The sequence below is a fragment of the Mesitornis unicolor genome, unplaced genomic scaffold, assembly GCF_000695765.1.
Source record: "Mesitornis unicolor isolate BGI_N332 unplaced genomic scaffold, ASM69576v1 scaffold28367, whole genome shotgun sequence".
Classification (NCBI taxonomy): Eukaryota; Metazoa; Chordata; class Aves; order Mesitornithiformes; family Mesitornithidae; genus Mesitornis; species Mesitornis unicolor.
Window position 1 is genome coordinate 6186 of NW_010194779.1, and position 11840 is coordinate 18025.

General features: G+C 53.2%; 1 protein-coding gene across 1 annotated transcript in view; it reads right to left on the minus strand.

Moving 5' to 3' along the window:
- The window catches only part of CD99L2 (CD99 molecule-like 2), a gene marked incomplete at both ends in the record, with an annotated part of 10943 nt that extends 1869 nt beyond the window's left edge, over nucleotides 1-9074 (minus strand). The window contains 7 exons of the mRNA XM_010187921.1: nucleotides 830-949; nucleotides 1053-1088; nucleotides 1977-2039; nucleotides 3917-4009; nucleotides 4578-4658; nucleotides 5337-5432; nucleotides 9009-9074. Coding sequence (XP_010186223.1) covers nucleotides 830-949; nucleotides 1053-1088; nucleotides 1977-2039; nucleotides 3917-4009; nucleotides 4578-4658; nucleotides 5337-5432; nucleotides 9009-9074 — 555 coding nt within the window. The remainder of the gene's footprint in view (nucleotides 1-829; nucleotides 950-1052; nucleotides 1089-1976; nucleotides 2040-3916; nucleotides 4010-4577; nucleotides 4659-5336; nucleotides 5433-9008) is intronic.
- Nucleotides 9075-11840: the final 2766 nt, after the last annotated feature.

The following is an 11840-nucleotide window of genomic DNA, read 5'->3' on the forward strand; positions in this document are numbered from 1 at the left end:
CCCTGCTGATCTAATTTACCAAAATGTTCCTGTTTGTTTCAGGCACAACTGGGAAAATAGCACAATTCCAGCAGACATTTCCGACCCTGAACACCACTCCCCCAGAGCAAAAGAGACTTGCAGGAGATTTCATCTGATTAATTTAAAAAGAGTTTTTTCCAGCTGTTTTCAACCACCCTCTGCTGCAGGAGCCCACCACGACCAGGCCGCTGCTGTGGGGCAAGGCTGTGGGGGCACCTGCAACACTGACACTGAGCAACTTCATGGGGCAGCTCATGCAAAAAAAACCCTTTCAGGGAATGGGAAGCTTTGCTGCTTAATTTGCACTTAACTGCAGTGATTGCTGCACAGCTGCAGGAGGCTGGGGTGGTACATCTCACCCCACTCCACTCCAGTGTAGCTGTGGATGCTGTGCTGCTTTCACTGCTGCCTGGTGAGTTTTTACCTCTTGCTGAGATTCTGGGGTGGTTTTTATGGTTGGTTTGTTTTGAGGTGGAGTGTTTTCTTCTGTATTTACCCTGTTCAGTGTTGGTGCCTTGGCCTTTGGCTGTTTGTGGGTGCGTGTGAGGGGCTGCAAGCAGCCTCTGGGGTGGCTTACAGCAGGTCTGAGGGCTGTTGTGTTGATGGGGTGGGGTGGGCCTGGGCTCAATAACCCATGGTTGGGGGCTCAATAACCCATGGTTGGGGGCTCAATAACCCATGGTTGGGGCTTCACTCTGCCAGTTCTGGGCTGCTGGATGCCTGATACCCCCTCCTGTCTCCAGGTGTAAATAGGTGGCTGCTTGTTCTGTGTCCGCGAGGCGCTTATGGAGGGATAAATACAACTTACGCTGGATGCTGAAGCAGAACTTCTTCTGCTGGTAGGAGATGTAGCTGGAGACAGCCCCGATGAGCGCCATGGCTAGGCCACTGGCGATGCCGGCGATTGTCCCCGTCTCCGCCCCGCTGCCTGTGGTGCACAGAGAGTGCTGTGGTGCAGGGACACACACAGCACCCATCGTGTTCCACCCCCACCACCCCATGGCTGACCCCGCAGCCGTGCTGGCACCTACTTCCACCGTAGTCGCTGTCGCTGCTGCCCCCGCCACCTGCAAGAGACACAAGAGCCCATCAGCAGCCTCGCGCCCCAGGAAGGAGTGGGCCTGTAGGGGAGGGACAGCGGTGGGGCACCCCTGGGCTGGGGCTGAGCGTATGCCCCCACTCCTCTGCCTGGCCAGGGCAGCTCCTTGTTGTTTCTCAGAGGGGTCTGAAGGGGTCTGTGCACGCCTGGGGGGAGCTTGGCGGGGCCCTCATGTCAGGGAACCTTTGCTTGGCCTGAAGTTGATTTTAAAATCGCCTTCTCTGGAGAAACTGGGCCGGGAGATGCTGCTCCTGCTGGAAGCTGCAATCCTTACCGAGCCACTGACATCCTGAATTTATGGAAGCAGGTCAGCATTGTATTAATGCCTCTGATGCGGCTTGTCCTTGGCACAGGGATTCATTAAATGTTGATTGGGCTTGTGGTGTTCATCTCTTTACTCGACTGCTTTTAATATTTAATGCTGCGGATCCCTGCGAATGCACAGGCTTATCCGATAGCTGCTGGTTTTCTTTCTTGTTTCAGCCACCGGTGGCTGCATGGTGGAAGGCAAATGAAGGCCTGTGCCCTCTCCTGGGAGGAGGGTGGGCATCTGCTTCGGAGGTGGATGGGGAGACACAGGTCCCGTCTGTCCTGGTGGCAGCTGGAGCTGCTGAGCCTCCGCAGGATCAAAAATAAACATCTCCAACCGCTAGCACAAGGTGTGACCATGGAGGCCAAAAAACCACGCGTTCCCCTGGCCCCACAGCCGAGACCCCCTTTCTCTGCACGCTCGCCCCCATTAAGCAGGCAAGTGCCGCTCTACACGAGGTGGTTTCTAGGAGTTAGGGCCAATACAGTGGTCATTGCCTGAGATGTGACTGCTAAAACAAACCAACGTACGTGGGTCACCGCTTACCCTTCTTCTTGTCTGGGCTGTAGCCACCGTCCACGATGCTGGCCAGGTCGTCATCTGAAAATTCTTTAGAAAGAACAGGGACAAATGGCAGTGCTGCCTAGAAAACAGCGTAACAGGGAGGAAAAATAGTGTATGGCTTGCTTGGGATGAGAGGGATCCCAAAAGCCTTGCGATGGGCAGGGCCTGGAAATGGGACATCAGGGGGATGCTGGGGGGAGGTCACCTGTGAGCATCACACACCTGGGGTGGGATCAGCCTCCTGCAAATCCCTGTTCCTGGGGAAATGTTTCTCTGCCGGGCAGACAGAGGCTGCTCTGTTCATCTGAGCATTTTCTCTAAAACTCTCTGGCTATTGTGAAGAGCCGTGTGGGGTTTTCTGTGCAGCAGGGCCAGGAGCAGGGGTCTGCAAGCCCATCTGAACCAGCAGCTCCCAGTCAGCCAACTACTCTGTGCCCAGTGAGAACAGGGACTGGTCAGTAAGCAGTTCTGCTGCTCTCGCAATTACCAGATGCTAACTAAATGCTTCAACCGGAATTATTTCAAGCTCATTAAAAAGGTAACAATTTGCTTAAGTCTAGCTTGAAAGAAATACCCCTGAATCACAGTTCAAATACTACTATATTCTTTTTTTTCTAACTGAAATGACTGATGTATTTACGAGTTCAGTAAATGTCCTGGCTGCTCAGCCTTGGCTGGCGGTGGAGGGAGGAAGAAGCGGTTTGAGTGTGTGGTGGTTGTGCTGCCAGGGACTGGCGTGCCCTTGCCCTGCCTCCCGTGAGCCCCTGGCAGTGCCAGCCTGGCCCAGGGTCCAGCAGGCTGGGAGCTGTCCCCTCTCCTTCCCAGGGGGACAGAGCAGCTCTCAGAGGGAGAACTGAGCCCCAGCACAACTCGGTACAGGTGAAAAACTTCTCTCAGATGTGGTTGCAGAGGGAGTGTTTAATTGGTGCAGGATAGGCACAGAGAAACACGGTCTGGGAATCAGCAGCTCAATGAGTGGGGCTGTGGAACCCCTCAGTTTGGACCCAGAGGGAGCCTCAGCGTGCAGCAAAGGACATGATGGCAGAAGAGACCCAACACCGAGCCAGCAACAGGCTCCTCCTCTGATGCTGTGCCTTGGGAAGGGTACCTGTGCCTGAACAGCCTGGAAGAGACTTGCCTTATTTACCAGCTTACCACAAAGAACAGATGTATGGGCTTAGCAATGAGTGTAAAAAGAAAACAAAACCCTGATGATGCCAGAACCAGGAGACGTCCTGGGCAGCCCAGCGTGCAGCAGTGCAGGGAACACGCGTGCCGCTTTGTGACACTTCAGTCTTTTCTGCAGGAGCCCAGGATATCAAAGTGCAGACAAGTCACCTAGTTAATACAATTAATAAAATATCTGACTATTAATTACACGTGTGAGCAGGGAATATGGCCATCTCGACATCAATAAACTAGCCATGCAAAGTCTGTTTTCCAGCTCAAGTGCTCAAGGGAGCAATCCTCGTAGACAAATTATTCATTCACCAGAGTATTTTGGAAATGGAAAATAAAAAAATCTCCCAGTCCATAGCGAGTGTTATGCCAGGACTTTTAAGCCTGCTCTAGATTTATGTCTTGGCAATGACTGTGAACCCCAATAGCACGTGCCCTCGGTTAAATAGCTGTCAGGTATGGGGATGAGGGGGAACTTAAAACAATCACCGCAATTTAATGGGCCAGAAGAGACCCTGGGAAACAAACCTGCAGACAGGCAGCAGGCCACGAGGCAGAGTCCCTCTCTGCCAAGGACCACTGAGCTGGGGGCTCCTTCCCTCCCCAAAAACACCCCGTGTGAGCAGGGCAGTGAGGTGCAGCCTTGGACCAAGCAGAGCCTGTGTTTCTCCAAGGCTCTCCTGCAGGTCCTTGGGGACAATGCAGCTGGTGGCAAGCGGGATGGAGAGGGGAAATCAGCGTACCTTCACCTGGCCTTACGTCCGGCCTCCCAGCATCTTTCCTATCATTCTTATCATCGAGGGCATCAGCCAAGTCAAAATCCATAGGATTCTTTGCTAAAAAAAGCAACACGGGGTTAGCAGTGCTGGCCACGGGATGGGGAACTCTGCAATTCTTTAATTAATTGAGGAAATGCTCAGCTTTGCCAGGGCAAAGTGTCAGTGAAAGAGATGAAGGCCCCAACACGAGTATCTCCCAGTTTTGCTATGTAGCATCGTGGCAGATCTTCCAAGCCCATCCTGTTTCATGTCCCCATGCTGTTGTGGTGAGAAACGTAGTGTTCTTCCCACAGAAAGGGTCTCACACCGTGGTTCAAGTGCCAGGCAATCGGATAAATGAAGCCAGACAGAACAGGCGCTCCCGAGGGCCCAGCCAGCGGCAGTGCCAGGGGGGGAAAGGAGGCTGCTGTGGGGAAGTGCAGGGCAATGCTGAGATACCCTGTCCATCGTGTGGGGTTTTATTTAATGTTATTTTCCTAAGTGTCTCGTGTGCACAAAACTGACCAGAGGAGGGGAATAACCGGGGTGAGGGGCAGCGCCGCTGTCACAGCACATCCCGAAGGCCCTGCCTGCACCCGCAGCAGAGCTGGAGTGAAGCCGCAGGGGCTGAGGAGCTCACGCTCACCTGGGTTACGCTTGGGGGGGGCCCTCGTAGTTTTCGGCTGCCTGGTTGTGGTGGTGCGGATGACATCCCAAATGCTGTTGTCTGAAGGGAGGTAAAAAACAGAGACCAGTGTGGTGTTACCCTCTCAAACGTGCGCTGGGAGGGGAACCCCATCCCCGCAGGGAGCCTGGGGCTGCGCTGGGGCAGTTCAGTGCTCTGGTCCCTCCACAGCCTCAGCTGCCCCTCACACTGGGGACACTGCCCCCGTTGGTGGCCTGGGGGTGCTCAAGCCCTGGGTGTGCCTACCCATGGCACCCGGGAGCAGGACCACCAAAATGATACTCAAGGATGTGCTGCTTTGGCAATGAAATCTCCCACCTAACAACAGCTAACAGCTCCATTCTCCTGAAAACCTTTTACAAATGCTGCTTGGCAAAGCCCCCTGTGTGGGCATCAAGGGAGGGAGGATGGCGAAATGCTGCTGCTGACCGCCCTGGCACATCAGCGAGAGCCTGGAGCATCTCCTCTGCTGGAGGAGGAGGAAGTGGTCCCCTTGACCTGTTGGTGGTCACCAAAACTTGCTGGAGCTCATCTGTCAACACCTGATCCCAGACTCCCAGCTGCTGGGATAGCTCCTGGTTACCTCGGATAGCATTTTCCCCTGCCTAGAGCCCCGAAAGCGAGCGCACGCACACACACACACACACACACACACACACACACACACACACACACACACACACACACACCCTCTCCAGGGCGCAAGGAGCTCTGCAGTACCTGGCTTCCCTGGCCTGGGGACGGGCTTTGGAGTTGGCTTGGCGGGTTTGGTGGTAGCCTCCGGAGGGGTGTCAAAGTAATCAAGCAAATCAAAGTCTGTTGTGGGAGAGAAAGCATTGTTAAAATCCCCATCATTTGTAGGGACGGTGCGAGGCTTTCGGTGCACGTTCCCAGCGCCAAGCGGTGTTGCACCACTGCTGGAGGCCACTGGTGCCTGTGTTAAGTGTGGGGCACCCAGCTGCTGCATCACAACCATGCTGCAAAGCCTGCATCAGCCTGGCCATCACTTAACTCTCCCCATCCAAGCTGTGGCTGCTGCCCACCCCCAGTCCAAGCAACCCCAAAATAATGCATTTTGGGGAAGACTTGCCAGTGTCCTGCGGCATCTCCCAAGAGGTGGGGGCTGCAGATGAGGAAGTGCTGCAGGGTCCTGCTCTGCTCCCTGCACAGCCACCCATGAGTGACCCTGGGCTGAGCAGAGGGGATGTGGCCAGGGCATGGGAACCCGGTGCAGGAGCCCCTCGGTGCTATCACTCATCCCAAAAAGCACTCCCTGGGGAAGAAGAAACTCACCGAGACAAAGCCTTGGCCTTGGTGTGCATCCATTTCTGGGGGAGAGTTTATTGGATCAAACGACCTCTCACTCGGGCTGCAACCCAAATGACGAAATCCTATGTGTGCTTCTTGCACTTGGCTTTTCTTGTGCCATGTAAAGGCCACAGTGGCCAAGGAGCCGGACATTTGAATTTGCTTAAATTTGTGCCAAGATCCTCATGCAGGGAGATGTGAGTTCACTTCTGAGCACTCCCCTGCTGCAGTTTATTTCAGGCTCCTCTGGCGGGGTTGAGCAACCCTTGGTTCTTGTGACAGTGCTATATTTAAGTAGATATGTTTGGCCAGAGCAGCCGGCGACTATGAAACTCAAGTGAATTTAAGGGAGCTTCCTCAACCGGGGCAGATGTTGTAGAGCTGGCCAGCCAGGGCATCTGACAGGCACAAATAGTGAGAGAGACATTTTTCCCTGCATGGGGAAACGTCACCAGGCTGGGCCTTTCTGTGGAGGTTGGGGGTATCTTTGAGAGAAGAAAAAAGGAAGGAAAATATCCTCTAGGCTCCCTCTTGGAGGGAATGCTAGCAGCCAGAAACAAAAGCCCCTGCGTAGCTGAGCAGTGATTTGTGTTTTTTCCAATAGGGTCCTGCAAAGTGTGCAAAATTCTCGGTGACAAACAATGATAGGACAAGGGGTCATGGACACAAGCTGGAACACAGGAGGTTCCACTTCAATTTGAGAAGAAACTTCTTCTCAGTGAGGGTGACAGAGCCCTGGCCCAGGCTGCCCAGAGAGGTTGTGGAGTCTCCTTCTCTGCAGACATTCAAAACCCGCCTGGACGCCTTCCTGTGTAACCTCATCTGGGTGTTCCTGCTCCGGCAGGGGGATTGGACTGGGTGAGCTTTGGAGGTCCCTTCCAATCCCTAACGCTCTGGGATTCTGGGATTCTGTGATTCTGTGATCCAGCCCTAGTTGTAAATGCTCCAACACCACTCACCTTCAGCACAGGCAGAAACATCAATGCTGCATACACCTCAGCCATACAGGAGGAGTGCATATGTGCACACCAGCACTGGCTTTTTTAGGGACAAGTAGAGGTGTCCACACCAAAGCTTCAGCTGAGGCAGCAGCACCCACCACATGCACAGGGGTGAGGGGGATGGCGCGGTTCAGACCCCCAAGGGGAGCAAACCCTGTGCTGTGCTTAAACGATCGGCACGCGAGGTCTCACCTGCTCCACCCGACGGCTTTCTGGGTCCCTTGGGAGTGGCTGTGACAAAAGAGGCAGTGAGGAAAACGTTAGTCATGGGCATCACTAGCCGTGCCAGGGGCCGGACGCTGCCTCTGTGCAGACTGGCGTCCTGCCACGCGGAAAGCAGAGAGCTGTAGTGAACTGCTCCAAATTAAGACTCCTGGCAGCAGCAGCAGCAGCAGCAAACAGAGCAAGGGCAGATACTGTACAGAACAGTGTGGAAAATAAGAGTAAGCTGCCAGTGTTTTGTTGTCCCCTGCCTGGTCGGTTAGTTAAATGACAGATCATTTCCAGAGCTATGTTATGTGTGTGAGGTTCCCCGTCAGCTGGAGGAATTTTGGTGACACACCAATGCTCAGCTCCCCCAGCCACTCCTGTCAGCCTTTGTGGGGTTTGGTTAGTTATTTTTTTCGCCCTCAGTAAGCCACTGTCTATTAATAGTGGCTAGCATTACCAAGTATATCAATAAATTATGAGCAAGAGTTGTGGCTGCTCCATTCCCATTAATTTCCATTTGCGCCTCTGAATACCAGAGTGCTTCTGCAGGGCTTCATTTCCAGCGTGCCAGTACTGTCTGATATGACCTGACTCCAGACCCTTCCTTTGCTTTTATCCTGGGGCTAATATGAAGAAGTCTGGAGTGGGATGCAGCAGCCGGGGAAGCTGCAGGGACCGGCCTGGGGAAACACTCCTTTCCCTCTGCATGGGGTGGCCGTTGGGCGTTTCTAACGAGGCCTCCCCATGCACTGTATGAAGGGGCTTGTGAAAACCTAGATGAGATCCCTCAGACCCATGTCCCAGTCTGATATTCCACGGTCTATCCTATCTGCTGATCCCAGCACACCGCGGGAGAGATGCACAAAGCATTCCGAGTCCTTATTCCACATAAACTCCAATGCAACTCAGCATGAGTGTGTGGTGTTAGATTATAAACTAAGCTTTCACTTAAATGCCTGCAGGTGTGCTTGTGTGATTACATCGCTCGCAGAGCTCCCCACTACTGCCCAGCCAGGTGCTGGGTTTGGGGACAGTCACCATGAACCCCACAGGGAGGGATGGGCAGCGAGGGGCCCTGGGCATGGGCGTTTGCAGCCAGACGGTGCAGGGGGGCCGGTGATGTGTCCTGGTACAGACCCAGCTTGGGCTCAGCCCTCAGCGCTGGGGGTGGTGTGGGACGTGCCCCTGGGAGGGAGATAAGCTTCCTCCCATCAGCTGCTGCGCTGGGTTAGGTTACCCCTTCTGGGTGTAAAATATGAGCTGCTTTGCTGAATTTCCTCCCCACAGGGCAGTGCAATCCCCTGGCCATCCCCTGACCTTGCCGCTGTTCCTGCCAGGCCCAAGGCCGAGCTCTGCCAGGCACCGCTGTTCCCTCAGCAACACAGCCCAACCCCAACTTCCATAAAAATTACATACTTCAAATCCAAATATTAAATATCAGCATGCCGGCAGCAAGTGACCCCCTTCAGAAATAAGCTTTCGCTGACACTTGAAATTAAGCGAAGCAAAGCAACAACCCAACACGCTGTTTGCTCTCCCCAAGCCCTGGGTTGCAGCAGGACCAGAGCAGGATGGGTAGGCCGCACTGGTCAGAGAAGGAGAGTGGTTAACATGTTAGCTCCAAGGCAAACAGGGCTGTGTTCGATCGTAGGTGTTGCTAATGCAGGAATCATAAAGCAAAGGGCACGAGGTCAGCAACCAGCTTCTCCAGGACCAGCCCCAGTCCCGCCTGTTGGCAAGCCCAGACATGGCATCTCCCCAGGCAAAGGCGAGGAGGTAGCCCAGGTCCTCCACTGCCCTCCCACCGGCACCAGATCTCAAGACCAAATTGCATCTATTAACATCTTGAAAAGAATAAATGAATGTGACTTACGTCGCTTGGTGCTGAGGTCACCCAGGGCATCTTCTAGGTTGAAGTCACCTAGGTCGTCCCCATGACCTGGAGACAAAGAATCAGCACTGGTTGTACTTGCTCCACACAAAGTAATCCGCCTTTTAATACAGCCCAGTTAGACTCGTTTGCTCAAATTGCTGTAGTTTTTAGAGGGCTTTCTGCTTTTTTCTGAACCTGACCCATCACCAGTGATGAGGAAGACATCAGCCTTCTCCGAATGCTGTGACTGTTAAATTGCAGAGCAGTCATCTCTGGATTTTCCATTTGTCTGCCCTAATGGATGTGGTATAAAAACACACGCTATGCTTAAATTTGTCAAGGAGAACCTACCAATTCATCTCTCGAGCTGACACTCATCTGCGCCTGTGCTCATGATTATACGTTTGCTAAACACTGTGAAAACATTGGGACAGTGCAGACAAATTCAGTGGAAAACAAAAAAGCCCTATGCACCTCTTCTTCACAAGAGCCTTCCGACATCAAAGGCTCCATATGAAAGTGCTGCTGCCGGCTGCCAAGCACAACTTAGCATTTCAGAGACTGCCTGCATCATTCTGCCTTGGTAATGCAAACCAGGACCAAACCCCCATCCCAGGGATACACCTGACAGGCACAGGCAGATTTTTTTGTTAGAGATGCCTCACCACAACTCCAGTCACTTTATAATAGCCCGGGGATAACTCCATGCTATGCCATGTTCTGCTGCGATAGGGCCAGCTAATCCTTCCTTTCTCTGCCGCCTTTTTTTTCTGCGCTGCGTTAATTACTGTTGACTTACCCTAGTTCTGAATGTATTTGTCTTGATAAATTCATGCTTTTACATCTCAGAGCATGCTGAGTAATTAATATCCTTTGGGTTTGCTAAGTACTGCAGCACTGCAAGAGAGCATTAAAATGGCTTTCCTCTTATTCCTACTGCTAAATGGATCTAGCTATTGCCACCTGAGCTCCAGTGTGCTTCATGAATAAATTTAAAGCTTTACTGACATGGACAATAACAACAGGAAGGCACCAGTCCATCAGAAAGCGGGTATCGGAATGTTGGCGAAAAACTTCTATGGAGAGCGGTCACTGAGTACTACACCACCTCCAGCCCGGTTCCACTCACTCCCACATCACATCTCATTTTGTTTGCTGTCCGTTTAAACGTGCACTCAGCAAACCTGAATTTGTTGGTGCAAAGGAGCAAAGTAAGGACTGTGCAAGACCATCCACAGCACCGCGAACACAGCCACCGGCTTGGGGAGCTGCCGAACCCTCCTGGCTGAGACCCCGAGGAACAAGCTCGTTACTGCAGTGGCCAAGTGTCCCACGCTTGCAACTCTGGTAATTTTGTGCAGGTTCCCTTTCCCGGCACGGCTTTTTCCCCAGCCTTTACTGGATTTTCAGGAACCAGAGGGGCTCTATGTTTAAAAAAGGTGGAAGGGGAAAACCATGATGTGTCTCTGGCAGGACGAGAAGCACAAACCCCATCAGAGGAAGCGTGCTGTCATCGCGTTTCATTTCAGTTCAGGCAGGGCGAGCTGGCAGGAGGGGTATGATGGTGGCACCAAGACTGACACTGGTTAGCTGGGAGCCGTCCCTTCCCTCTCCCTGCTCCCTCTGCTCTCCATGATTAAGTAAATGAAAAGAAAAAAGTCCCAAATCCTCCCTCCAAAGAGCCAGCTGGCACAGCAGCGGGTCCAGGGGGGCAAAAAGTGCTCAGCACCCTCCATCCTTGCAGGGCTGATGTAAAACAGCATCCCCTAACGTGTCCTGGGCTGCAGCTGCGTTCCAGGAGACCCCAACGCCAGGAGAGGTGTGCATGTAGCCCCATGAAGGTTAGGAAAGGTGTGGATACACCGAGTCGCCCGGCAAAACCTTCCCTGGGAGCTGCAGTGCTTGACACAGCCCATTTCCCAGGGCTTTCCCACCGCTGCCCGTGGCAAACACAGATCGTTTTCCAGGGCAATTTAAACCCAGGGATCCCCTAGGCATTGGCAAGGATTAATAATAGATTGCCGGTTAATTGAAGCTGACAACATCTTTATTTGATGCAAGGGGTGTTACAGAGACGTACTACACCTTTTATGGATCAATAACCGCGTGCTGCCGTCAAAGCCATGCAAACTTGCCTGCTCACTGCAACAGCAAAGAGCTGAACAACTGCCTCCTTATTGTTTTATTTGGTTATTAAGGGGTAACAAACCCGGCACTTCACAGCCAGACGCTTAACACCCACCCAGTATGCACGTTTACCTTCAAACATGGCTTTTGCCTTTGCTCCTGGGGCCCTGGTCCTGCTCTGTGACCACCGGAGGAGTAGAGCTCCCAAAGCCCATCCTCTGATGGGAACCCAAGCAGAGAATAGGGTAAATATCTGTATATTAAGTGTTTATAGCCTCCGGGAGGAGCTGGGGCACGTTCCTAGGTCCTACTGCTCACAAGCAGAGGTGAGTTGCAGAGGTGTCTGTAATGCACGCTCAGTGGTCAAGGTCCTGCACACCCCAACGTGTCACCTCCCTCGTAGGATGTACCCACACTGCCTGCACCCTGCTATGGGACTATACCACCACTGATAACGCAAAATCACCCTCTGACCTTCACCAGGGTTGATGACCGGACGAGCCTGGGTATTTTCTTCCCCACCGTTGCAGTGGGTCCTTGGCAGGACTCTTGTCTCTGGCCACAGGGAGCAAACGCACATCCCCAAGGACGGCTGGAGGCGAAGCAAGGCCTGCAGGCCGGCCGGCTGAGGAGCAGACCTGCGGTGCTGCAGGTCTACGGTGGGGGGAAGACGGGCAAACAAGACGTGTTTTCCATATTTTTCTT